The 27,009-nt window shown below is 32.8% G+C and overlaps 2 protein-coding genes across 2 annotated transcripts; both read right to left on the bottom strand.

The window, feature by feature from the left end:
- Positions 1-9,568: 9,568 nt before the first annotated feature.
- LOC149785624 (CCR4-NOT transcription complex subunit 1-like) lies at positions 9,569-11,593 on the bottom strand. The gene is made up of 3 exons (XM_089979914.1): positions 11,559-11,593; positions 10,790-10,973; positions 9,569-9,795 (listed from the first exon to the last, which is right to left on the bottom strand). Exons 1-3 carry the CDS (start codon positions 11,568-11,570, stop codon positions 9,569-9,571), a joined length of 423 nt encoding a protein of 140 aa, XP_089836040.1. The 5' UTR covers positions 11,571-11,593.
- A 13-nt stretch (positions 11,594-11,606) lies between these two features.
- LOC149785625 (CCR4-NOT transcription complex subunit 1-like) lies at positions 11,607-26,654 on the bottom strand. The gene is made up of 12 exons (XM_089979915.1): positions 26,637-26,654; positions 25,530-25,634; positions 22,263-22,372; positions 21,157-21,364; positions 20,699-20,766; positions 17,441-17,669; positions 16,995-17,231; positions 16,153-16,316; positions 15,051-15,168; positions 14,401-14,502; positions 12,594-12,853; positions 11,607-11,682 (listed from the first exon to the last, which is right to left on the bottom strand). Exons 1-12 carry the CDS (start codon positions 26,652-26,654, stop codon positions 11,607-11,609), a joined length of 1,695 nt encoding a protein of 564 aa, XP_089836041.1.
- Positions 26,655-27,009: the final 355 nt, after the last annotated feature.

A 27,009-nucleotide genomic window follows, 5' to 3' on the forward strand; every position in this document is an offset into this window, starting at 1 on the left:
TTTGGATTTCACTGCTCATCAACACAATAACCATTTAAAATAAAGAGCAAAAAAATGTAAATAATACAAATTGCCAAAATATGTTGTCTTATCTACTATTCCAAATAAAAAAGAAAATATGTACTACAAGATAAAGTAATTAAATAATTTAAAGTGTACAGTAAAAGCTAATAGCAAAACTGCTTAAAAATAAAGGGTCAAAATTTTAAAAAGTTTGTCTATTAAAAAATCCAAGATTTCTTAAATGAATCTGAAATCAAACAACTCAAAGAATGGTTCTTGTTTGTATTTTGTGGCACAGCACAATAGGTTATTTAATGCCAAGGTGAGTTGAGTCAACACGACTGACCCAGGCTATTATGATGGAAGGATTTGAACATGCACCCAGTCAGTCATAAGTCCAGCATGTTCACCACTTCTCAACCATGCCACCAATTCACAGGAAGAATGAAAAACCAAAAATATAGAAACTGAATTATGAATAGGAAAAGACTTCTCAATCACTTGACTAACAAATGTATTTCACTGCAATATCATGAACAATTTTCAAGTTATGGACTTAAGTGACAGCTGGATGTAACCCATTTCTACATTCCCTGCAGACTTCACTGCAAGGGTAATCTAAACAACCATGACTAATTTTGCTGCCCAAACCAATATCTGTGGAAATTACTTTGTTAAAATCAAAATCTTTGATGATAACTGCAAACTTGAACATAAAATTTACCACCGATCAACTATCATCTGCAATTGATGAAATTCACTGCAGGCAATGCATTAAAATATTACACGATTATAAGAAATTATGTGCCAACTTGAAGATACACTCACTTTCTAAAAATATTAATTCCAGAATTTGACACAGCTATACCCCGAAATTACCTGTAAACCCTGACCACACAAGTTAATTTGGTAGTAAAACATCAGGAACTGTTATAAAAGATTGCTAGTACAACCAATCGATAACTAAACCACCAGTCATGTCATACTATTTTCTGTTACAAACATTCCAGCTTACATTATCTATTTATCATAATGGATGAAAAATTTTTTCATGGCAAAGAAATAAAAAGTGTCAATCACCTTGAAATAAAACTACAGAGACATGGACAGCAATAGTCTTATTTTATTTTTATTACAAAATATGTACAAATGGTGGACTTCATAGATACCAGTTATATATAAAGCATCCATATAGGATATATCATCAACCTTTGTTTTGCACTGTGATATTAAAACAACATAACATTACTAAGGCCCTGCTGAGGCCTTCAGACTGAGTGGACCTTTGTTTTGCACTACGATATTAAAACAACATAACATTACTAAGGCCCTGCTGAGGCCTTCAGACTGACTGGACCTTAGGTAAGCCATTACAAAATTTTACATTTGTCAAAATCATTCTTTTCTAGTAATGGAAACATTGATATATACAGAGAAAATGTTTCTAATCAGTAAAACATGCATATCCAATGCAGCCGATAATTCAAATTGTTACAAAATCTTATTTACACAAATGTTAACAAATAACATTTATCAAACTCATGGAAATATTGATATCTGCACGTAAAATATTTCTAATCAATAAAACATGTATATGCAAAACAGCTGATAAATTCAAAATTGCTATAAAATCATTTACACTAACTATAATACAACGACAAATAGCTAGGTTATTCAGTGGCTTCTGAGAATTTCAGCTGTATGTTATGGCTTCTTTTCAGCAAGGAAGAAAAACATAAAAAACCACAATGAAAAATATTTTTGATATAAATCTATAGTGTTTATCAACAATATGCAAACAACATTTATATGTATGAGTTATGATGTCACCAATGTGAGATAATGTGGCAGGGACTTTTCAAATAAAAACAAATACTAACCAAGCTCTGACAAATTTCAAAATCACGTTGTGTCTTGCACCAACCATGACAATGCCTAGTTACCTAGCTCAAATTTAGTAATCTACTGCAAGCACTAAAAGATATGACTATTGCTCTCCCTAACAAAAATACCACTGACAATACACAGGATTATGTCTCTGAGCACAATTTGTCAATCTCTATGAAAGGATTTGTGACCATTTTTTTCATTTCACAGATTTTTAAACATGAAATTAATCTTTATCCATATGGCATACTTTGTTTTAAGAAAATGTGTAAACATACAGTAATAACCTAAAAAGACTGACCTGAAACTGCAAATTATTTATCAATGACAACATTTTTTCTGTACAAATGAAGAAAGCACAAAACTGATCTGAGATGGAAAAAAGTTTCAAAAGATCCAATATATCTGAAGTTTTCACAAGTCAAATTTATTCTTTCAAAGCCTTACACACAACTCCTACATTGCCAATATTATTTGGTCGTTACCAAAAACAGTTATTGGTAAATAATGTTATTCAATGTAGCACAAAGAAATATTGGTTACAATGGAAAATTTACAAGGATAATCAAACCACATCCATTTGACACCTGCACTTGTAGCCCTGTTAACAATAACATACACTCTCATGTTCCAATGAATGCTAAGATTTCATGACTAATACATATATCCTCTCATGATATGGGGATTACATATGGCATGATACTTAATGGTATAAACCAATATTAAATTATGATGTACTCTGTAGGAAGATGGACAAAAAGTACAAAATATTAGATTTAATAATAAACAAATATTTCATGAAAGTTATAGGAACTAACCCAAAAAGACATTTTCAAAGGTTGATATCGACTCAGATCTCCATTCATGCTTTGCAATTCTTAAATTTGAATGAAATGAAAAACATGCATGTGTTTAACAGATCTAAAATATTTTTAGAAAGTACAGGATATCTTTTCCAGGGAAAAAATAATAGTTGTATGTATAAATGCTGAAATATTCATCCATGAATTTATTATAAACCTGGACCCCTCCAAAACACATATATGCCTAACGAAAATACATTTGTTTACATTTATGAGTTCTGGAAGTATATTCAAGCCTAAACAATTATTTCTTACAATGTCCACAACTAGTTCTCATTAAACAATGCCACTAAAACTTTTAACACTATCTTTCTTCATGTATCTCAGCAGACTGGTTTATGTGTGGAAGGATTTGATTCTCTCTGCTCTAATTGGGCCATATAATAGTACAATCTGCAAAAAAATTTAGGAAATATCAAACATCAAACATAATATGCCATACACTTTGTACATATGACAAGTGATGCAACTTCTAAGGCAAATGTGAACCAGCCTAATTTAAAAAAAAAAAATATTTTGATTTAACACATTCATATAAAGTTCAGTACAAAAATAATTGTCATGGAATTTCATGGATAGAAGATTTGTGAATCTATTTAAGATACTGCCCACACCATAAGTTTGGTCAAGTCCATAATTTTCCAGACGTTGAGGGTCAAACTGGCTATGTTTGGTTTTGTGTTTATTAGCACAGCAACAGATAACCTGAGTTGATATGATCGTAGGAAACACCATGTGGTTAATTCTCACACGCTGTCACATCAGCATCACTTTCACATTTTGAGGGGTGAAAATCTTATATTTATAAGACCATCCAGTCAGGAAAGATTCAGTGATAATGAATGTCTGAAGTGTGCCAATTTATTATAAGGAAAATTTTAACCTGGGGCAAATGTGTGTGTAAAGTTTCATGGCAATCACTTTGGTTTATTACTGCTCTGGTGGCCTAGTGGTTAGAGCATCTGCCATGGATGTCGGAGGCCATGGGTTCAATCCCCAGCCGAGTCATACCAAAGACTTATAAAAATTGTAATAAGAGCTGCCTCGCAAGACACTCAGCAGAAACAGGTTAGTGTTAGGACTGGTCAGCCTGGTGTCAGGATAAAGTGACTGAGTGTGACATCATGCTACATGTCTGCAGCATGATGCCCCAGTGCTAGACATCACTATAAACTGCCACACTGCCGACATTGTTAAAGCCATGTTAAAAATTCCAAATCACACAAATATGGTTTATTAGGAGTAGAGACAATAAATGTGCCAGCTGATGGACAGAAATGGGACAACATGCCACAGAGTAAGTTCTTCTGATTTTTTACCAATGATGCTAAATATATTCATAAATTTATTACAAGTATATAGACCTTTGTCAATAGGAAGCAACAAAGGAATGCAAAAAAGCAGCTTTTAAGGTAGCAAGGGATTAAAATTTCAAGGTAGCAACTAATGAAACTAAAATTCTTCTAGGTACTGAGCATTTCAAACGCATACAGAAATGAACTTGTACGCAATCAGAAGTAGAACTACTTTGTAATTATAATGTAGACAAAGATTACTTCATGGAGAATGATGTAACTGTACTATAGACAAAGATTACTTCATGGAGAATGATGTAACTGTATTATAGACAAAGATTACATCATGGAGTATGATGTAACTGTACTATAGACAAAGATTACTTCATGGAGAATGATGTAACTGTATTATAGACAAAGATTACTTCATGGAGAATGATGTAACTGTATTATAGACAAAGATTACTTCATGGAGAATGATGTAACTGTATTATAGACAAAGATTACTTCATGGAGAATGATGTAACTGTACTATAGACAAAGATTACTTCATGGAGAATGATGTAACTGTATTATAGACAAAGATTACATCATGGAGTATGATGTAACTGTATTATAGACAAAGATTACTTCATGGAGTATGATGTAACTGTATTATAGACAAAGATTACTTCATGGAGAATGATGTAACTGTACTATAGACAAAGATTACTTCATGGAGAATGATGTAACTGTATTATAGACAAAGATTACTTCATGGAGAATGATGTAACTGTATTATAGACAAAGATTACATCATGGAGAATGATGTAACTGTATTATAGACAAAGATTACTTCATGGAGAATGATGTAACTGTATTATAGACAAAGATTACTTCATGGAGAATGATGTAACTGTATTATAGACAAAGATTACTTCATGGAGAATGATGTAACTGTATTATAGACAAAGATTACTTCATGGAGTATGATGTAACTGTATTATAGACAAAGATTACTTCATGGAGTATGATGCAACTGTATTATAGACAAAGATTACATCATGGAGAATGATGCAACTGTATTATAGACAAAGATTACTTCATGGAGTATGATGTAACTGTATTATAGACAAAGATTACTTCATGGAGAATGATGCAACTGTATTATAGACAAAGATTACTTCATGGAGTATGATGCAACTGTATTATAGACAAAGATTACTTCATGGAGAATGATGTAACTGTATTATAGACAAAGATTACTTCATGGAGTATGATGTAACTGTATTATAGACAAAGATTACTTCATGGAGAATGATGTAACTGTATTATAGACAAAGATTACTTCATGGAGTATGATGCAGCTGTATTATAGACAAAGATTACTTCATGGAGTATGATGTAACTGTATTATAGACAAAGATTACTTCATGGAGAATGATATAACTGTATTATAGACAAAGATTACTTCATGGAGAATGATGTAACTGTATTATAGACAAAGATTACTTCATGGAGAATGATGTAACTGTATTATAGACAAAGATTACTTCATGGAGAATGATGTAACTGTATTATAGACAAAGATTACTTCATGGAGTATGATGTAACTGTATTATAGACAAAGATTACTTCATGGAGAATGATGTAACTGTATTATAGACAAAGATTACTTCATGGAGAATGATGTAACTGTATTATAGACAAAGATTACTTCATGGAGAATGATGTAACTGTATTATAGACAAAGATTACTTCATGGAGAATGATGTAACTGTAAAATAGACAAAGATTACTTCATGGAGTATGATGCAACTGTATTATAGACAAAGATTACTTCATGGAGTATGATGCAACTGTATTATAGACAAAGATTACTTCATGGGGAATGATGTAACTGTATTATAGACAAAGATTACTTCATGGAGAATGATGTAACTGTATTATAGACAAAGATTACTTCATGGAGAATGATGTAACTGTATTATAGACAAAGATTACTTCATGGAGAATGATGTAACTGTAAAATAGACAAAGATTACTTCATGGAGAATGATGTAACTGTAAAATAGACAAAGATTACTTCATGGAGTATGATGCAACTGTATTATAGACAAAGATTACTTCATGGAGTATGATGCAACTGTATTATAGACAAAGATTACTTCATGGAGAATGATGTAACTGTATTATAGACAAAGATTACTTCATGGAGAATGATGTAACTGTAAAATAGACAAAGATTACTTCATGGAGTATGATGTAACTGTAAAATAGACAAAGATTACTTCATGGAGAATGATGCAACTGTATTATAGACAAAGATTACTTCATGGAGAATGATGTAACTGTATTATAGACAAAGATTACTTCATGGAGAATTATGTAACTGTATTATAGACAAAGATTACTTCATGGAGAATGATGTAACTGTATTATAGACAAAGATTACTTCATGGAGAATGATGTAACTATTATAGACAAAGATTACTTCATGGAGAATGATGTATCTGTATTATAGACAAAGATTACTTCATGGAGAATGATGTAACTGTATTATAGACAAAGATTACTTCATGGAGAATGATGTAACTGTAAAATAGACAAAGATTACTTCATGGAGTATGATGCAACTGTATTATAGACAAAGATTACTTCATGGAGTATGATGCAACTGTATTATAGACAAAGATTACTTCATGGAGAATGATGTAACTGTATTATAGACAAAGATTACTTCATGGAGAATGATGTAACTGTATTATAGACAAAGATTACTTCATGGAGAATGATGTAACTGTATTATAGACAAAGATTACTTCATGGAGAATGATGTAACTGTAAAATAGACAAAGATTACTTCATGGAGAATGATGTAACTGTAAAATAGACAAAGATTACTTCATGGAGTATGATGCAACTGTATTATAGACAAAGATTACTTCATGGAGTATGATGTAACTGTATTATAGACAAAGATTACTTCATTCAGAATGATGTAACTGTATTATAGACAAAGATTACTTCATGGAGAATGATGTAACTGTATTATAGACAAAGATTACTTCATTCAGTATGATGTAACTGTATTATAGACAAAGATTACTTCATGGAGAATGATGTAACTGTATTATAGACAAAGATTACTTCATGGAGAATGATGTAACTGTATTATAGACAAAGATTACTTCATGGAGAATGATGTAACTGTATTATAGACAAAGATTACTTCATGGAGAATGATGTAACTGTATTATAGACAAAGATTACTTCATTCAGAATGATGTAACTGTATTATAGACAAAGATTACTTCATGGAGTATGATGTAACTGTATAATAGACAAGGATTACTTCATGGAGCATGATGTAACTAGTGTAGGCAAAGATTACTTCATGGAGTATAATGTAACTGTATCAGAGACAATGATTACTACATGGAATATCATGTGACTGTATCAGAGACAGATTACTTCATGGAATATCATGTAACTGTATCACAAAGATTACATCATGGAGTATCATGACACTGTCATGTAAACAAATATTACTTCAGCCTTCCTCACTGACAAATGACTTTTATGACACATTATTAGTCAACTGACAAATTCTATAATACTGCCTAGGCCACTACTTAAAAATCTCACAATATCACACACATTTAACCAATCTAGTGTTATGTACTCACGTTTCTATTTCTGGAGCTGAGATATAGTCATGACCCAAGGACTTGAAGATGGGGTTCTTCATGAGCTCAATGGCTGTGATAAGCAGGCCCCATGAATACTGGCCTTAACTGCCATCCTCTCCAGTACTATTCTGTTAGAAAAGAATGGAGATATTATTTAACATCATGCAAAGGCAGACAACCTGATTCAAATATGAACTCATGGAAATCAATGAAATTAAAATTACATAAGTCAGTGGATAACTGTACTGTATGGTACATGTGATATTGGCACATTGATATGTTATAAATGACATATATAAACATGACACCCAAGTGGGTGTATTACTTACTTGACTTACATAACTCCACTGTTTCAAAACTGTATAAGAATTCATATTATGTAAACTTCTAGGACATCCTGATATAGATTCTTTCTAAAGTTGAAGGCATATTTTTTCTTGTTCATGGTCAAGACCCCCATTAATATGCACTGAAGCATACATTCAGTTTGATAAAAATCAGAGTACAAATATTGTTTTTAGAGTGGCTCAGTCTATCAGTTGTAAGATTAGATCATTGAAAGACCTTACATATTATCAAACTCATCTAAGATGGCATAAGCCAATGTCAAGTTTGATCAAATTTGGATCAAAAATATGGTTTCCAAAATGTTAATAAGCTCAGCCAATCAGATGCAAGACTAACTCATTAATATTCATGATTGTCAATCATTATCAAAAATGCAAAAGATCTTGATAATATAAGCATACCCTCTAAGTTTTTATCAAATCGGATTATAAATCCATCCATGGTGATAATAAGGTCATCCAGTAATATACAACATTATCTCATTCATATATCAATGGTCCTCGCTCGTTACTTAAATTATCTTGATGATATAATCTTATATTTCAAACTGGACAAGATAACCTCATTTGTGTGTGGATCTCATTCGTTATCAAACTTGTCTGAGACTTGATAAGACTGGGATATATTCCAAGTCTGATGAAAATCATACCTAAAATTCAGCTTCATAGTGGTAACAAGTCCCTATTGAGGCAATAAGCCCAGCCAACTGTATGCAAGATTTGCCCATTGCTGATCTTGGTGACATAAAACCACACTGCAAGTTTGATCAAATTTATATCAGAATTTTTTTCCAGTAGGGTAACAAGCTCAGCCAATCAGATGCAAGATTACCTCATTAGTTTCATTAGATTCTGCTTATGTACTGAACTCACCTTATCATTCATGTATTCCTTCCATATTACATAAAAATGCCATCACAAATATGGCCTCAGTGATGAATTCTACCAATTTGATATATCACCTAATATGGGTGGATTTTGGTCATTACTGAACTCATTTTGGAATATCTGACCCCAATTAGATAAAAAAAATGTGGTGCTTTGAATGAAAACCAAGATTAGCTATTCGGATGCAAGATCACAATAATATTCATGGATTATGGTCATTTAATGAACACATGTGAGATTTTGATGGTATAAACCTATATTCCACAATTCATTTCAATTGAATAAGAAATGGAGACTCAAATCAAATTGTTGATGATGTACACTAAATTTAAGGCCATCCCTTGAGCTTCTGGCCAGGTAAGCTTAACATCTCTGTCATAAATATTTCCCGATGCTTCTGTACATTTAATGTCATTTTTATTTTTATAATTTTTTTAAACATAGACAGTAAAACGATGCCACGATAATAAATGACCTCACTATGTATTTTGGTGATGAAAACTACAGCAAAGCTTCAATGGTCCGAATCTATGCCTTATAAAAAATAATATTTCCAGACCTATGTGAATGCTATAAAATGCATGTTTGACTTGTTGACCCTCCAGTAATCCTGTCTAAATTATTTCATCTTTCTGACAATTTCTAATAAAGATTGCATTTAGATTCAGTGATACAAGAAAAATTGGCAGTAGTTTTCGGAGTACTTGCCTAGTAATTTCTTTATGGATTTCCTCTTTCGTGGTGGTATTAAACAAGTGCTGCAGCAGGAAGCTGAAGTAGTGTATGTGCCTGTTTGGGTATGTGAGCTGGTTACAGATGGCAGTAAGGAACAAATAACAACCTGGGGAAAAAGTTCAAATTGTAAGTAAACTATAACTGAAAGCAAAAAAATGCAGTAATAAGTGGCCACAATGTTTACAACAGTAGCTGAGAAAAATATACAATGTCAATTTGTCCCTTTGTCTTAGGTGTCCATGAATTTCCTTCATACATGAAATCATCAGGAAATTCTTCAATTTTAATCATTTCTGTCTAACCAGGAACTGTTCTAAATCATTAAGGAGGAGTCCAAATTTCAGAAACCAGGAAATTTGTATGCATGTTGCTAAGTCAAATACTAACAGACATACTGCCATGAATGATTAGCAGCAACAGTCCCATGTGGAACTAAGATTGCTCATGTGACATCGGCTTTAGAGCAATAGGTCATGAAGTCAAGGTCAGTAGGATGCTTTTTTGCAATTTGTTTTGCAAATACTTTTACTATTGAAACATGAACTAGGAACCAATATGAAATTCTTTAAGGAAAGGAACCAATCACTATAGTGGAATATGTACTGCAGTCTCTTAAATACAGCTGGCAGAGGAAGGCAAAACATTTATTGACAATTTGCACCTGAGACGATTGTAGCTTGCAACAATATTCTGAGCATAAAGTAACAGATAGTGAAGGAGAGTTGTTGAGTCACCAAATACTGTGTGTAAGCAATTTTCCATCCTGGTATCCTTTGGACGTGGATCAAAATTTCTTATGATTGCACGTTTACAGGAAGAAAAAAAGAAGACAATGGTATGAAAAAAAGAAGACAATGGTATGCACACTTTCAAATATAAGCAAACTGTACACCAACAACTGGAATCCTATGTATAAAGTAGTTTCACGTTCTCTATGTGACAAAGCTTTTGCTAGACAATAGATAGGGACAGTGGGAATATCGTTAATCTTGTTTGCTAAGCACAACTTGTGAAAATATGTCATACCTATATATTAGCAAACACAATGATGATAGCACTGCCATCATGTTATAGCAAGTATTTAGCCAAAAATTACATACCCATTGTATCTAATTGAGATACAAGATCATCAAAGAATTCCGTGTATTTGGAGTCTGCGATGGTGCTCATGCTGGGTGTCAGACCTTTGCTGTTGATGCACTCGCTGGCCTGAGTTCCCACATCAAGAACAAGTGCATTGATCAATGGGACATTGTAACAGCTGTAGCCGTAGAGTTCATTTGACTGAAACAAAAACATGGCATTGTGAAAGGAAACTATATCTGTATGAAAACTGCACAATTTTTTTTATTATTGCTTTCTCCTAAGGGCACTGTTATGCTATACCATATTGTGGTTGAATACAGGTGCCAGAGCCAAAGGTGAGGGTGCTATGCCACATGTACGATAACACAACCGAAGTTTCCAAGGATGAAGACAATAACACATTCATACATTGGCTGACCCATGACATGACAAACATTTGAATCTACACAATGTGTGTAACTCTAAAATGGCTGGACATGGCAGTGGTGCTAACCAGGGCCAGACATATTATCACCAAGTCATGGGAAAAATCATACTGTAAAAAAATCCTTGTAATGTATTATGTATGAAAAAAAATGTTCAAATGAAACCTAAACTGTTGATGCATGCTAATAAATAAGCACATAACAAAAGGCCTACCTTTCTGTCTTACTTTGCTATAGAAAATAAAATTTTGATCCCAGAGAGGCAATTATATTACAGTCGGTTTCTGTATGGAATGCAATGATAAAACACATAATCATACAAACACATTTTAATAATTCCAGTTACATTAATGCTCACCTTAAGATTCATTATGAGGTTAGAAATGAAGGTTACTGGAGATCTATGCTACTGCTTTTCTACCCAATGTTTTACAATATTTATTGGAATTTTGTTTAAGTAAACAATCACACAACTGTCATATCTGTAAGAACAATTTATAGAAGCTAGAAACAAATAGAAAGTATAGTCTGAATATACCTCCCCATTTATTTGTCTCCCCTCCCCAACAATTTAAAAAAGAAAAGCATACATGAGATAAAAGATGCACAAAATTTAGTCATTTCATTTGTTGATTTATAATTTCAAATCTGATTATGAACAGGGGAACCCTAACACCTGTGGGGGACATGACAAATGTATTTACATAGAAGGAAAATACTACTTTGTTGACTTCCAATATTTACAATGTCAAATCCAACAAAGGAAAAGAGTAACAAAAACAAATTTACCTTTCATGTGGATTTAACATGTAATTTTTGTGTACATGTGTACAAAGGGATATAACTCTCAGCTTCAAGGTAATTGATGGAATAATCAAGCAGTTACTGAACTGGATGAACTATGTCACTCTGGTGTCTGAGGAAAATAGACTCACCCATAGTTTATGCAGTATGGTGTTCTGTTAGCATGGTAACTCAGTTAAGACCGAAATATGTATGTAGACCATGAGTGTTAGGGTCACTCTGATCAGTCAGGTTATAAATTATAAATTAATGTTCTGTGCACATTTTTATTACATTAACATCAGTAGAGGTACAAACAAATTGGGATTTATACAAAAACTATAATCCTTCTTGTTATTAACCAATTTATTTCAAGAGGTTAATTTGTTACAACAGTACAGATAATTCTTAAGAACACACAGGGAAAAAAATTCATGCATTGTGAAAAAGTTGCTGAAAAACTGGTGCATACAATTTGTTTTTCAAGAAATACATAAAATATTTATCAAAGAGAAAGTCTAGCCTCATTAGCTGTCGCATATGTACCAATTTTTTACGTTACATAAATCATGAATATCTATAAACCAGAGAGAACTGTGAATGAAGATACCTTATCTTTTTGAAAGGTGCTGTCTGGATCATGTTTGTATAGCTAGTGCTAATACGTGGAGGGCGTGCTATTTCTGGTAGCATGTCAACCTTCAGGTCAGGTGTATATGGATCTGGCACAGGTACGTTATGTGAAACGGTACTCAAGATTAAGTCACGCATCTCACTGCAGTAGGGCAATATGGCATCACTGAATTTGTTATGATGATCACATAGGAACTCTGGGAAGTCATGAAGGCCTAGCAACATTGTTACCATAGTCTGCAAAAAGATGATATTTAGTTATTGTATGTCAAACATGGTCTACTGAGATCTAATTCAATTAATTGCTTGAAAAATATGAAGGTAATCAATCTGTCCATCGATTCTTTTTAAATCTGGCATCCAGTTAAAAATGCTTTGAAAGGGATTATAAAGCTTATGCCTGAGACCTCAAATAAGATGATCTATATAACTATACAATGAAAGAATTGCAACAGATCAGAGATCAAGGTTTAAAGACCTCAAATAATATAATCTATATAACTATACAAAGAAAGAATTGCAACAGATCTCTGAGATCAAGGTTTAAAGACCTCAAATAATATGATCTATATAACTATACAAAGAAAGAATTGCAACAGATCTCAGATCAAGGTTTAAAGACCTCAATATGAACTATATAACTATACAAAGAAAGAATTGCAACAGATCTCAGATCAAGGTTTAAAGACCTCAAATAATATGGTCTATATAACTATACAAAGAAAGAATTGCAACAGATCTCTGAGATCAAGTTTAAAGACCTCAAATAATATGATCTATATAACTATACAAAGAAAGAATTGCAACAGATCTCTGAGATCAAGGTTTAAAGACCTCAAATAATATGATCTATATAACTATACAAAGAAAGAATTGCAACAGATCTCTGAGATCAAGGTTTAAAGACCTCAAATAATATGAACTATATAACTATACAAAGAAAGAATTGCAACAGATCTCTGAGATCAAGGTTTAAAGACCTCAAATAATATGATCTATATAACTATACAAAGAAAGAATTGCAACAGATCTCTGAGATCAAGGTTTAAAGACCTCAAATAATATGATCTATATAACTATACAAAGAAAGAATTGCACCAGATCTCTGAGATCAAGGTTTAAAGACCTCAAAAAATATGATCTATATAACTATACAAAGAAAGAATAACAACAGATCTCAGATCAAGGTTTAAAGACCTCAAATAATATGATTTATATAACTATACAAAGAAAGAATTGCAACAGATCTCTGAGATCAAGGTTTAAAGACCTCAAATAATATGATCTATATAACTATACAAAGAAAGAATTGCAACAGATCTCAGATCAAGGTTTAAAGACCTCAATATGAACTATATAACTATACAAAGAAAGAATTGCAACAGATCTCAGATCAAGGTTTAAAGACCTCAAATAATATGGTCTATATAACTATACAAAGAAAGAATTGCAACAGATCTCTGAGATCAAGGTTTAAAGACCTCAAATCAATATGGTGTATATAACTATACAAAGAAAGAATTGCAACAGATCTCTGAGATCAAGGTTTAAAGACCTCAAATAATATGGTCTATATAACAATACAAAGAAAGAATTGCAACATATCTCAGATCAAGGTTTAAAGACCTCAAATAATATGAACTATATAACTATACAAAGAAAGAATTGCAACAGATCTCTGAGATCAAGGTTTAAAGACCTCAAACAATATGATCTACCAGTATATAACTATACTAATTTTTCAAATAAAGAATTGCAACAAATCCATAGTTAGCAATGCTTACCTTGTGCAGCCTAACTGATGGGTTTACACGCCAGGTAGTCCTGAGCAATGAAGACATGAACTTGAAGAGATCAATGAATAACTGGGCATACATACTGCAAATCTGAAAATGTAAATCAAATCACATCCTAAGTATTAAATGAAATCACTACACAATATTGAACCATGCTTTTCATAACACTTCTCAGATCTATAATGACTCAAAACTACTGAAGTGAAAACATTTCATTGAAACAAAAGAAAGACAAGCAAAGTTTTTTTATTCCTATAAATATCTGTGATAATATAGATGCCATATCATTTATGTATTTTTTAGTATTTCACCTTTAACAATCTATACAAGATCATTCTCATGTGAGTTCACACATATTTCCTCTGGAGAAATTTACCATAAAATAAAATGGAATCCCTTACCCACTTTCATACAAACTTACTGGTCTGTGATTTGCAAATTTTGGAGTTGGCAGAGATGTTAAGGAATGGATTGTTTGGTACATGATTTGATAGGAAAAGACATTCTTTTTATCCCAGATGTATGGAAATCAACAACATTAGTAAGATTTTAAGCATAGTTCCCTTTACATTATATGAATGGTAAAATACACGCTGAACAAACACTTTTGGAAAAATCTGGGTAAAATGGGACCATACCTTCTGTTCTGAAGTGTAAACAAACATTCTGTCCATGAAGACCCCGTGTGACATAATATCCATCCAGGCTGTGGCAAATCCTGGGGCATTAGTAGGCTTCAAAACATGTAACAAGTTGCTGAAAAAAAATGAAGCATGATCTAAAGATTCTACAAACATAGGGTGAAATTTCTATTAAAAAAAATACGAGTTTACCAAAGTATCATCTTGCATATATAAGTTCACCAAAATACCATCTTGCAAATACTCAAGGTTTCATCAATATTTACTGCCTCAACCACAACCTAAATGATCTTAACTTTAAGAAATGTCCACCCATAAGTAATCTTATCCAGAATTCTAGCATGACATCATCCAGAACGGTCTATGCACCTCTTAACTGTATTTATATATGCCTACACACTGCTGTAACAGTCATTAACAGAGTTATGGTCCAGTGAGAATAAATAAGATATCCATGCAAATTCCAGAACTTTGAAATCCATCAACATATTTGGACAGCCTGCCCCCCCCCCCACTAAACATGATACCAAAAGCTGAAGGATATGATCAGCATTACAATGATGACATTCACATCCAAAGACCCACTTGACAGTGTCAATCACTTAAAAAGACCCACTGACATGGTCTTTGCATTGATGACAGTGTCAATCACTTAAAAAGGCCCACCGATATGGTCTTTGCATTGATGACAGTGGCAATCACATCACAAGACCCACCGATATGGTCTTTGCATTGACATCAATGAAAATCACTTCAAAAGGCCCACTGAAATGGTTTTTGTTAATTACTTCAAAAGCCATCTGAAATGATGATGTTTGCATTGATGTAAATCACTTCAAGAAGCCATCTGAAATGATGGTTTGTACTGATGTTAATCTCTTCAAATGGTCATATGCATTGATGGTGTTAACTGCATTAATGGAAAAGATGGTTACACAACTTGGTAATAGAGAATTAAATTATCTTCCTGAAATTAATCAAATGTGGCAATAAATACAAAGTGGTGGGTGAGAGTACAAAAAGACATCAAATCTATACAGTCATATGTGGTGAAAATTAAATAAACAATTTTCCTAGAATAAAAAAAGGAAACACATACCAGAAGGTAGTAATCACTTGCAAGTTGATGTTTTCAAGGATAGGATCTGCAGCATTGAGTTCTATCAAAATCCCAATCAAGATTTTGTGGTAGGGCACCTGCCAAAATGATGTTTGGATTGCCTCAAGATCTCGTAGTAACACTCCAGCCACAATACCTAGTACCTGGAAACAAAATTTTAAAACCATAAAGGCCTTAAGTTTGCTTTGGGGTGAAGCAGATACTTGGTTCTGTACAAATCATGTCAATATAAAGTTTCAACACATGCATCAGCACAGCAGTAACTGAACCTGAATGGCTATGTTGAGTAAAGAACAAGTTTTTTAAGCAACTTTAATAAAAAGTGTTCCCTCTTGGCAGACTTAAATTGTAAGTCATGTATAAAAATATTTTGACAATGGAACCAACATGCCTAAATAAAACCAATAACTGCTTCAGTACTGTTTGAACAATGGTTATAGAAAGTACTATTAAAAACATACCCTTCACAGTTTTAAAACAACAGTATCTTTCCTCGTGCAAAATCATAACACTCACATAACTTTACAGCTGCCGTTTGCACTGCAGAAATAGACACATATTTATGGCTAAACTTAATATTTTATTAAGGCTGGGGCAATTGTATACAAGTTTTTGCATAAAGATTCAATTGATCAACTGCGTATTGCTCAAACCCTTTAACTTTATCCCGAAAACTTTTAAACCATGAGCAGATGCAGTTACTATGTCAAGGCGGTTTCTTTTCTTTAAAATATGGATGAAAATTATCAAAAATTACACAGATGAGTGTTGTATCATATCTGGGTCCCAAATATGTTTAATTATAATCACCCAAGCTTTACCTTATTCAGCATATTGATCTTGGTAACAGTGTTTGCAACACCTCCCGAGTGCTTGATCAGCATAGCTAACAAACGGGCACAAGCATCCCATATGAAGCAACATTTAGTCCTGATGCTACTTGAGCTACGGTACCGTTGACATAGTTCACTGTTACAGAAGCCCACACAAATCTCTATACACAGACGGAAAAAGCGGGAGATAAGGTCATCTGTTTGTAGTATTCCAAGCTGATCTGCCTGTAAATTGTACAAGTAAAAAGTATTGTTAATAAGATTTCTTAGAGAACTAAAATGATTTTAAACATAAAGTGACAGTTAAAATTCCACAAGCAATTAAAATATAAGAATCGAAATCACTAAATTTCACAAAACAATTCATTGTTAGCAAATTAATATAGCTTCCACTTTCAAAATGAATTGCTAATTTTCAAACTAATATACTGTACCTTTCGCAAGAACGTTGCAAACGCCAGGCGATTTTCTCTGTCAGGTAGCCAGTGTAGCATGTTGATCCATTCCAATAGCAGGAATTGTGTCTTTCCATGCAGCCCTGGGGGGTCATTCATCCTGCGAGCCTGTAAAATACTGGATTGCATCAAGGCATTGGGGTCTCTGTGCAGTTCATCCGGTACGCCCAAACTCCAATTACTTTGGTACAGGTTTTCTATGGTAAGGCTGCAAGGAGTACAGATATTTTCTTATTAGTGAGAAATGGGAATGTTTCCTGTGTAAATGAAAAGTTATTTTCCACTGTAAAGTAAGGGAGTTCTTTAGAAAATTATACCTCCAAGTTTTATGCATAATTATGAAACAAATTTAATATATATATATATATATATATATATATATATATATATATATATATATATATATATATATATAGTCAAGGAATTGTCTGCATATATATAGTCTGCAATTGTGTCCAAATGAGCAGTGGTGACATATATTATTTCTTGATTATAAATGACGTTAAGATGAAAATGCTAAAATCAAATTAGTGTAATCACAAGTCTAAGCATTTCTTGTAGCCTTGACCTTCGATCTGGAGATTTGACCAGACTATTATACAGTGTAAAATTGGGCAAAGTTTAATAAAAATAACTGTAGCAGTTTAAAAAGTGACAGCCATGAAACAGAAAAAGGTAAATAATTTACATTATTCCTTGCCATGACCATGGAACAGTGGAAATGGCTGAACTGAATAAATATTTATAAAAGCTTCATTCAAATATCTTTATTGTTTCATTGTTATATATGTGCACGAATAGTTGGATTGACTGACTGACTGGAAACCTGGCAATTTGCGTTCAGGGAAAATGATATAATCTGTCACCCAAGTTATCCAACTACTAGTTTCATAGGAGTTTGTGTGACCGTGTAGCGAATGATAACAAGTGGCTTAATTGTTCTGGAATAGAGGTATTCCATGTGACTGCTACAGATGCCGTATCATTGCTAAAATACCACACATGTCACAAAGATACACAATGTCCAAACAATATATAAATGAGATTATATCTGAATTTTTAAAGCATTGTTCAAGAAAAGTTGAAAATCGATTTCATATTTGGTTGCTTAGGAAGGTAAATCACTACTAAAAAAGACCCACAAAGCATGTCCCAATATTCTAACCAAGATGGTGTTATTTTGAGTGAAAATACTTTACCAATGTGGATATGGAAGCCAGTATTATTCTAGACTTTTTAACACAAGGTGATAAACTTAAGCAGTTTGAAATTTCCCTATAGCTCATTCTATTATATTTATTCCATTATCACTTTCATTCATGGAATAAATATCTCTGCATAACAAAAAGAGATATTCCATTTTTGTCCCCCATTTACATTCTTTGTTAAATCAGTAATTTTCTGATGCCAAATTTCCTAAAAGTTCTACAATGCTGTACAATGGTATTTAGTCTGCTGTCTGCGTGGGTTTGAGTCTCGGATTCAGTAAACATGGGTATATGAGAAAGCTTGCCAGTAGCTTCTCAGTTGGTATTTTTTCCCCAGGGATTTTCCAGTGTTCTTCCTTCACCATCACCATTTATACCGGCCACCATGTATAGCCTATCTTGTGTTGTAAAATGCGGTTAAATCCTACAGCAACAACAATGTGTATATATATATATATATATATATATATATATATATATATATATATATATATATATATATATATATATATATATATATATTGGATGCATCTGCTCTAACATAGGATTTTTCACTAACAAACTTTCTTTGTTAAATCAGTAGCTTGCTTAAAGGTTCTATAGGGCTAATGGTATTTAGTCTGTCAATGCTTGTGCAGAAAGTGGTATTAAAATCTCTGCTTCTTAATACCTTTTTTGCCCTTATTTTATTCAATTTATCATAGACCTAATCAAAATACATGTATCAGGTTTTGTAGTATATGATCTGCAGGGCGAAACTAATTAATTAAAACAATGAAAATTGCACTATCATCAAGTATTTACTGAACAAAATCATAAAGAACCACTCCAGGAAGCAGATATTTTGGGTTTACTAGGTAACCTATATTTTAAACTTGTATACTTCACCAAGCACATCTTCATATGTTGGACAAATATGCATGTGTTCTTGCATTTCTCTGTTCTCCAGTGCGCAAATTTGTACAAATTTTTACACAATTTGGGCAATGGCATAGCTTGACAGTATCTCCATGTAAGTACTTGACATATCTTATGACTTTCTCACAAAGACTCTGTTGCTTTGCCAATACTTCCTGTTTGTCATGCAGAGAAAAAGCTACATTGATTTCTAATTAGTTTTTATTTTTTAACCTGGACCGGAACAAACAATAATCACAAATGAGAATTAAATGCTTTCTCACATGCCCACATAGGCCAAAAACATGCAGACAGAGGTGAGATGGCAGTGATCCATAATGGTGAGCACTTTAGACCACTCGGACACTGGAATTAAATGTAACATATTTCAATGTACATCACACCAGAAGCATAGCTTTCAAATTGACCAAAGGAGTCAAGATAAAATTCAAAGTAGAAACAAAGTGTGAAAGTGATACTTCCTTATACATCAGGAACAGATTTGGAATGTATGCTGAGCATACTTCTGGGTTAAGATAATTAGCATGGAATGGGGGGTGGGAACCAGATTACAAACCATGTGACTGAAATGCTGTTTCAGATGGATTATTTTTACAGAATAACAAGGCAACTATTAATTATTCATGACTGCTGAAGACAAAATAACATGCATATGATATCATTTTGAACCTATTTTATGTCTCTTGTATTGATATGTGTATTGTTTCACAAAAAGTATTGATGCATCGATCCACATACTGATGAATCATTTCACCCCTAGCCACCACAGAACAAAATATTTGATAGTTCATTCTTTTTAAATCTTTTTGCCAGTTCTGACAAGCTCAGTCATTTTGAAACATTGATATAGGTTTTCTATATGGTTCCCAAGGAATCTACATTTTTTTTATTGAAGCTGTTCAGAAGTATGGGGTAAGAGATGAGCCAATCAAGTTTTATCAAAATCAGCACAGCCTTTACGAAGAAATCTAAAAAGAGGTTCTCCATATTGTTGTTTTACAATTTGTGCCAATATTAGAAGTCACAGAATAATACCATAAGCTCAATGAATTTTTTAAAAAAGGTGGGTTAATAATGATGGTATAGTAGAAAATTAAGAAAGTACACTTACCCATCTGGTGCCATACTTGCGTTTGCAGAAATCTGTGTCAGGGTTTCAATTGTGGAACTTAAATCAATCTGAAGATAAGACAAGCAGACATCTGAGCAAGTATTTACATTTTGATTCAAAACTTGTTGTTGGAAGTAAATTCAGTGAAGTACGTACATGTACAAGGTGCATACATAATTTACCATTTTGTACTTTAAGGGTGTTATAATTAAGATTTTTCGGCCATTCTAAATAGAAAGCAAACATTAAACCTCTAGATAAACCTACTCACAACAGAATAAATGTTTTTCATTCTATTTCATGTATTGTATATCTATTCAGAAGCTTATTCACAATTTTTAACTCTAGTATCTGAAAAACAAATTTGAAATACATCTGAAGACTATATTCAGTGACTATAGAATTAAAATACATCTTCATTGTATAATAAATGTATTCCTTCCACTCTATTAGCTTACCACAGTGAAAAAACTTTTGATCTCCCTGTCGATGCAGTAGCACTGTACAAGCTGCATGGCAAACGTGACCGCTTTAAGATTCTTGCCACCGTCCATCAGCTGGGCAAGCTCCATGGCATACTCTTCCATGTTAATCAGCTCACAGCTGACCAGCACATCTATTAATTCAATGTCGTACTTTGCATCATCCTCATGCTCTATCAAACATCTGTACAGGAAGATATATAAACTATATTAGTAGTCACCTTATCCCCTTGTAGTTTGCACCCCTCTTCCAATTTTTGAAAATACCAGTAAACAGCCTTGAGGAGATTTCAAATTGCACCAATATTGATTTCATTCTAATTTGACCATAATAGTCATATTTCATAGTCTAAATGGGACTTTCCATACTATCATGGCATCCATATTTGTGTGGGTGAGTCTGTTTTGATGAATTTGTAAATCAGAGCTACAATTCTTTAACTGAATTACTGTGCATGAATTACTGTGCATGTTATCAAAATAATTGTCATAATTTTTACTCTGTTTATGGCAAAATATTATCACTAAAAATGCTTGTGTTTAACAATACATAAGTATGTGCAGTCCAAAGATCCCAATGCTCCACTATGCTTTTCTAAGAAGGGGAAATTAACTTGTGCTGGCTTGGTTACATTTAAAACTTCAAAACAGTGTTAGGTAAACCCACCCACCCCCCAGTGACAATGGGTTACAGATTACAATGAGTGACTTTTATTACATTTTATTATATTTTTCATGGTTCTAGTGTTTAAAATAAAGCGGGTGCAAACTGCCAAGGATGCATTTGGCAAAGGTATAGCAGAATAAGATTCAGTCTGCAGTCCAGTTATACCATGCATTTGAGAGAACAATTTTTACAGATAAATGGACTGCTAAATCAATGAATCATTTTTTTTTAATTAGGGCTTTTTCAGAAATCAATTTTATTGACGGTCTAGTTGCTCTTCTAAAAGCATTTGATCTATTCAATTTGGTACATGTATGCATTCTAATCTCTTCTTCACAGTTACATTTATGGACAGTGTCTACAATGTGGAATGCAGGTGTGACTATGAAAACAAACCTTGTGACGAGGTCCATACATTTGCATGTTTCGAAGCCCCTTTGGCACCAGCAAGTGACATTCTCTGTAGTGCATCAACAATGCATCATCTGCCATCATAGTGTAACTGTCAAGAAACCCCTTCATTGCCTGAAATAAAAACAGCAATATATCTCCCTTCATCCTTAATACATACATCCAAAAATCCAAAAGCTTGAGATAATTTATTTTCAAGAAATGTAATTAGGTGGAAATTAATTTGGGATAATGTTGATTAAGGTATGTACGGTCTACATGCTTTCACTGTATAATGATCAATTTGGTTTTAAGTCAAATACATAAAAACAGCCCATTATGACCTTGACCTTTCGACATCCATAGCAATAAATTATTGCATGCCCCATGACAAGCTTATTACTGTCTACTGACATTTAATGACAGCAGTAAATAGTACCATCAAATCCAAGAGACAATCTGCTCAAAATGTAAACAAACATTTCACCACAAAAGCTGACCATGGATAGAAAGAAATGGAATAATGCATTGACATCAGATGTATAGATTAACATGGTAAATACTTTCTCTTAGCCATGTGACAAGTCATAAGGATTGTGATAACTTAATTGTCTCAGGTGAGTTACAACACTACATTATTGATGTAACGACCCTTGAGAGTGATGACAAGTGCATGTCAACAAAAACAATCTTGTTTGAATGAAAGTGAATATTTATTGTTGGAATCAAAATTAATGAACTGGTGAGAAAACTAATGCAGAGGATGGCAGAGACTAACAGGGATAAATTATGTGCATTCGTTGCAGGCAAAATAAAAGCACCAAAAAAGTAAAGACATCTTATAACCCATTCAATTTACTGCTTGCCAAGACACTCAGAAAATCTGTCCAAAGATTATATATTTTTGATAGCAACATATCAAAATGAGCCACCACTCATATTTTAAATTGTATGCACTTTTTTATACAATGTTTTTCATGATTTAGAAAAAATCAAACTAATGTTGATAAAAATTAATACAATTGGGATATACATTCCTTACTGACCAATACATACTCCCAAATATCCTACACTAGCTAGTGGTCATTACCTAAATTACAAAATCAAACAAAAATAATGGCTCAGTGAGTCACTACATATTAGAAACACACAATAAAAAAAAATATTTCCCAATGTTCTACATACCTTTTCAAGTAAAATATAAACATGGAACGGAAACTTCCTGACAAGTATGATGCCATTAAGAAGAGAGTTAAGCTGACTGGACATATGGTCTGTTCCAGGGATATTCCGTATCTGCAGCATGCTCTGCTTGATCTCCTCTACAATCCATCAAAAATTAGTATCATTGGCTGAAACAAAATATGATCTTATAAGTAGAAGGAAAAAAAACGTAAGGAAACCCATATTTATTTAATGTTGCAAGATATGGTCCCATAGTGGATGGTAAAAAGAAATAAAGGGATTTCACAGACTAGGTAACATTTGCAACTGCATATTGAACCCTAGATCAGAACATTATCAAGCACCTTGTGTTCTCACTACTCTACACAAGACACAATAATGACACAAGATTCTGGCATTGCTCAAAAACTTTGATAGCCTGATACCCTGGGGTTCTCTAATTTCAGATCCGGCTTATCCTGTATTCTAAGTGAGGAACTCATCGGGCTTGTCAAAAAAATGCATTAATCGGTTTTAAAAAATATAATTTTCAGTAATTGTAGAAAATAGAACAAAAATGTAAACACTTCATTATACATGAAGCAAGTATACACAGTAAGCAGTCATAATTGGAGCTATGCTTTGGACAGGTTAAATAAAAACAATTACACAGCAAAGAGGTCAGTAAATTCAGTTTACTTAATTGGCTGATGTGTAGTGCATTTAAAGAATGCAGTAGGTGATCCTCTTGTGCTAATTTGCATAGGTAAAAAAAAAGATCGAAGTGGAACAACCCAATTTATTAACAGTGGCAATATTTCTTTTAAGTTGGAGTTTGCCCCATATATATAATGGAAAGCATGTTTATTGTTCGTGTGTTCATGTGTGATTCATTCTTGAAGACAATTTAGGAAGCAAATAATTCTAAAATAAAGAATGCCAGTAAAAAGACAGCTGGGGATTTAATATTTAATTCTTTGCACAGGTGGCAAACAACACAACAATTCATTTCTGTGCTTACTATGTCTGTCAAAATAGGAGACCATCCGTATGTAACAGATTCAACAACAAACATTCCAATTAGTTAATTGTCGTTTCAAAATCATTGTAGACATAATATAGATTGATAGGGTCTGTGTAAACAATATTGAGCCCTGACAATTTAACTGGTACAACAATTTTAACAAAATATTCATGCAACATGTAGGGCAATAATAAGTCTTTACAGCAGTTAATCAGCATTAAATTTGGGTAACATGTGTTAATGCAAAAAGGAACAAGAGGCCAAAGTGTCTGACATCAATTACCTGACCAACATCTGCACAATCACCAAATGTCATAATTTACCATAAATCTTAGACCAGTAGGACGCTTATGTAGAAATTTGAATACCCAACTGCTATAAACTGTTTCCAACGGTCTGCTTTGTCATTCCATACAAAAAGTATAAAGAGGCAACAAAACTCGCTACAGTAAAACCTGTCTTGAAAGACCACTGCTATGAGACTATTAAGTTGTGGCAGAAGGGGTAGTCATTCAAGACAGGTGTGACTGTATTTTATTCTCTGCTGAGGCTTTCATAAGGTTTTCTGTTGAATGCAGTGACATATTTCAACTGTCAGTAAGTCTTTAAAAACAACAACAACAAAAATGAAAAACAGGACACAATCCCCATCCCATCTGAAGTGTAGCCCATTTTTAACTTTTCAAACCAATTCTAGTATAGATCTTTGTATGTCTTTTTATGTCGGGTTTGGGCCATTTGAAACTTTGTGTTGGCTTCCCTTGAGTAGATAAATGACCAAGTGTTCAGGTTGCATGTGTATATGCTTTGTTACCTCACTTTCAAAGCATACCTATATATACTATACATCCATTGCAATAAATTCTTCCTTGATGTATTTAACACTTCAATTTTCATATAATTTAGTGTGAGATATATTAATGCTTTGTGACATCTTTTTTCCCTAGTGTGTAAGTACTTCAAATCTAAGCCATAAAATGAATGTATTAACAAAAAATTTCATAATTAAATTAAATATTGATTTCTCATTACAACCTTTTTCCCCTATCATGTTTTAAAACAGGCCAGTATATTTGAGACAGTTTAGAATTTTTAAATACTTACACGAGGAAGAGTGGGTGGGGTATTTTTCCTATCTATCATTTTTGGGGGTGGGGAGGTTGTCCATCCATCCATATCAATATCATGATGGCCAGCTGCAAGCAGAAGCTGAATAAGGAGCAGGATTGATTCATGTGCCTGTCAAATGGGTCATTTACCTGAGGACTCTCATTCCAGGTGATAAAGTGGAAAATGTTACTGGACAAATCCTCGAATGCTTCAAATAAATCCATTGTACACTGCAATCTGCCAAGGCGTCACGTCACAAACCTTAATAAATAAGAAACCATGATCATTTAAGTTTCAAGATAGTTTACATGCTTGATGTTCCCATATATGTTTTAAATAAGGCTATTTCTCAGTGATTTTAAATAAGGCTATTTCTCAGTGATATTCATTCAGCAGAAACAAGAAGCAAATTTAATTACATACATACTGCACGTACTCTTGAGAAACGTCAACAGGAGCCGTCAAATAATAGTTTGGCTTGGCTATACACGTAACATTGGATAAAGACCAATCGGTACCGATTTTTATGAAAATTCTTGATTGCTCTCGATAATGTTTTATAAAATTATTAAATCTGTTTTTGTGAGATTAATATCTACCTATGTCATGTTATTAGTCTGTCGACTCAATCTGCCTTTGTTCTATTAAACATTTATATTAATTTTAAGCAACATATACTTTCATATTATTTTTGTATGTCAATACTATAATATGAAAGTATAATAAATAGTTAAGGAATGTTTATTACCAATTGTCAGCATATATTTTGTTGCCATGGTACTAAATAAAGGGACACAACCAAGGGTACATATATACCTATTTTGTTTTCAAACAACATGAAAAAGTTGGTTTTTCAAAATTTAATTGTAATATTGTCAAAGTAAAGTTAATATGTACAAATAAAACAAAAATAAACAGACTTTATATGACTGTCTGACTAATTTAGCCTAACTTTGACTTTGTGGTGTTTAGCTGGGGACCCTTTAATGTGCCAAGTACATGTATTCAACAATCAGGATTGAATTGATTTGATTAAAATATATTAATATCAAGCTGTGTATAAAAAATAATATCTAATTTAATCTGAGTAAATGAACCTACATGACCAAGTTGAGTCATTTACTCTTTAATTAGCTCCAAGAGTAAAGCATGTCTAAACACTTCAAAGTCAGACAGTCATGCAAATTCAAAGTCTGTTTAATGCCAACAACTGTTAATAAGTCTTCAGTAACTAGTTGTTTAAAAAATAACAGTATTATACTGCATACATATTTAATAGAACAATTGCAGACAGAGTATGACAGCTTTAATGAGTGAATGACAAAGGCAGACTCAATGTGACAAAGCCTGTGATTTAATAAGTTTATAAAATAATTATCTTATTCAGAGATAATATTACCAAAGTAATATGTTACATAAGTTTAATATAAATGCTTAATCGAACAAAGGCAATAATTTATTATAATAACGCCAT

The sequence above is a fragment of the Sinohyriopsis cumingii genome, chromosome 13 (assembly GCF_028554795.1).
Source record: "Sinohyriopsis cumingii isolate HCF-2022 chromosome 13, ASM2855479v2, whole genome shotgun sequence".
Lineage (NCBI taxonomy): Eukaryota > Metazoa > Mollusca > Bivalvia > Unionida > Unionidae > Sinohyriopsis > Sinohyriopsis cumingii.

What these genes read in the sequence shown, in the direction of transcription:
- LOC149785624 (XM_089979914.1), bottom strand. An exon ending in ATCTCAATTAGATACAATGG is followed by an intron (nt 9,796 to 10,789) that starts GTATGTAATTTT and finishes CTTTTTCCCCAG; the next exon opens with GTTGTTATTTGTTCCTTACT.
- LOC149785625 (XM_089979915.1), bottom strand. An exon ending in CAAGTGATTACTACCTTCTG is followed by an intron (nt 15,169 to 16,152) that starts GTATGTGTTTCC and finishes ATTTTTTTTCAG; the next exon opens with CAACTTGTTACATGTTTTGA. An exon ending in CATCAGTTAGGCTGCACAAG is followed by an intron (nt 12,854 to 14,400) that starts GTAAGCATTGCT and finishes ATCTTTTTGCAG; the next exon opens with ACTATGGTAACAATGTTGCT.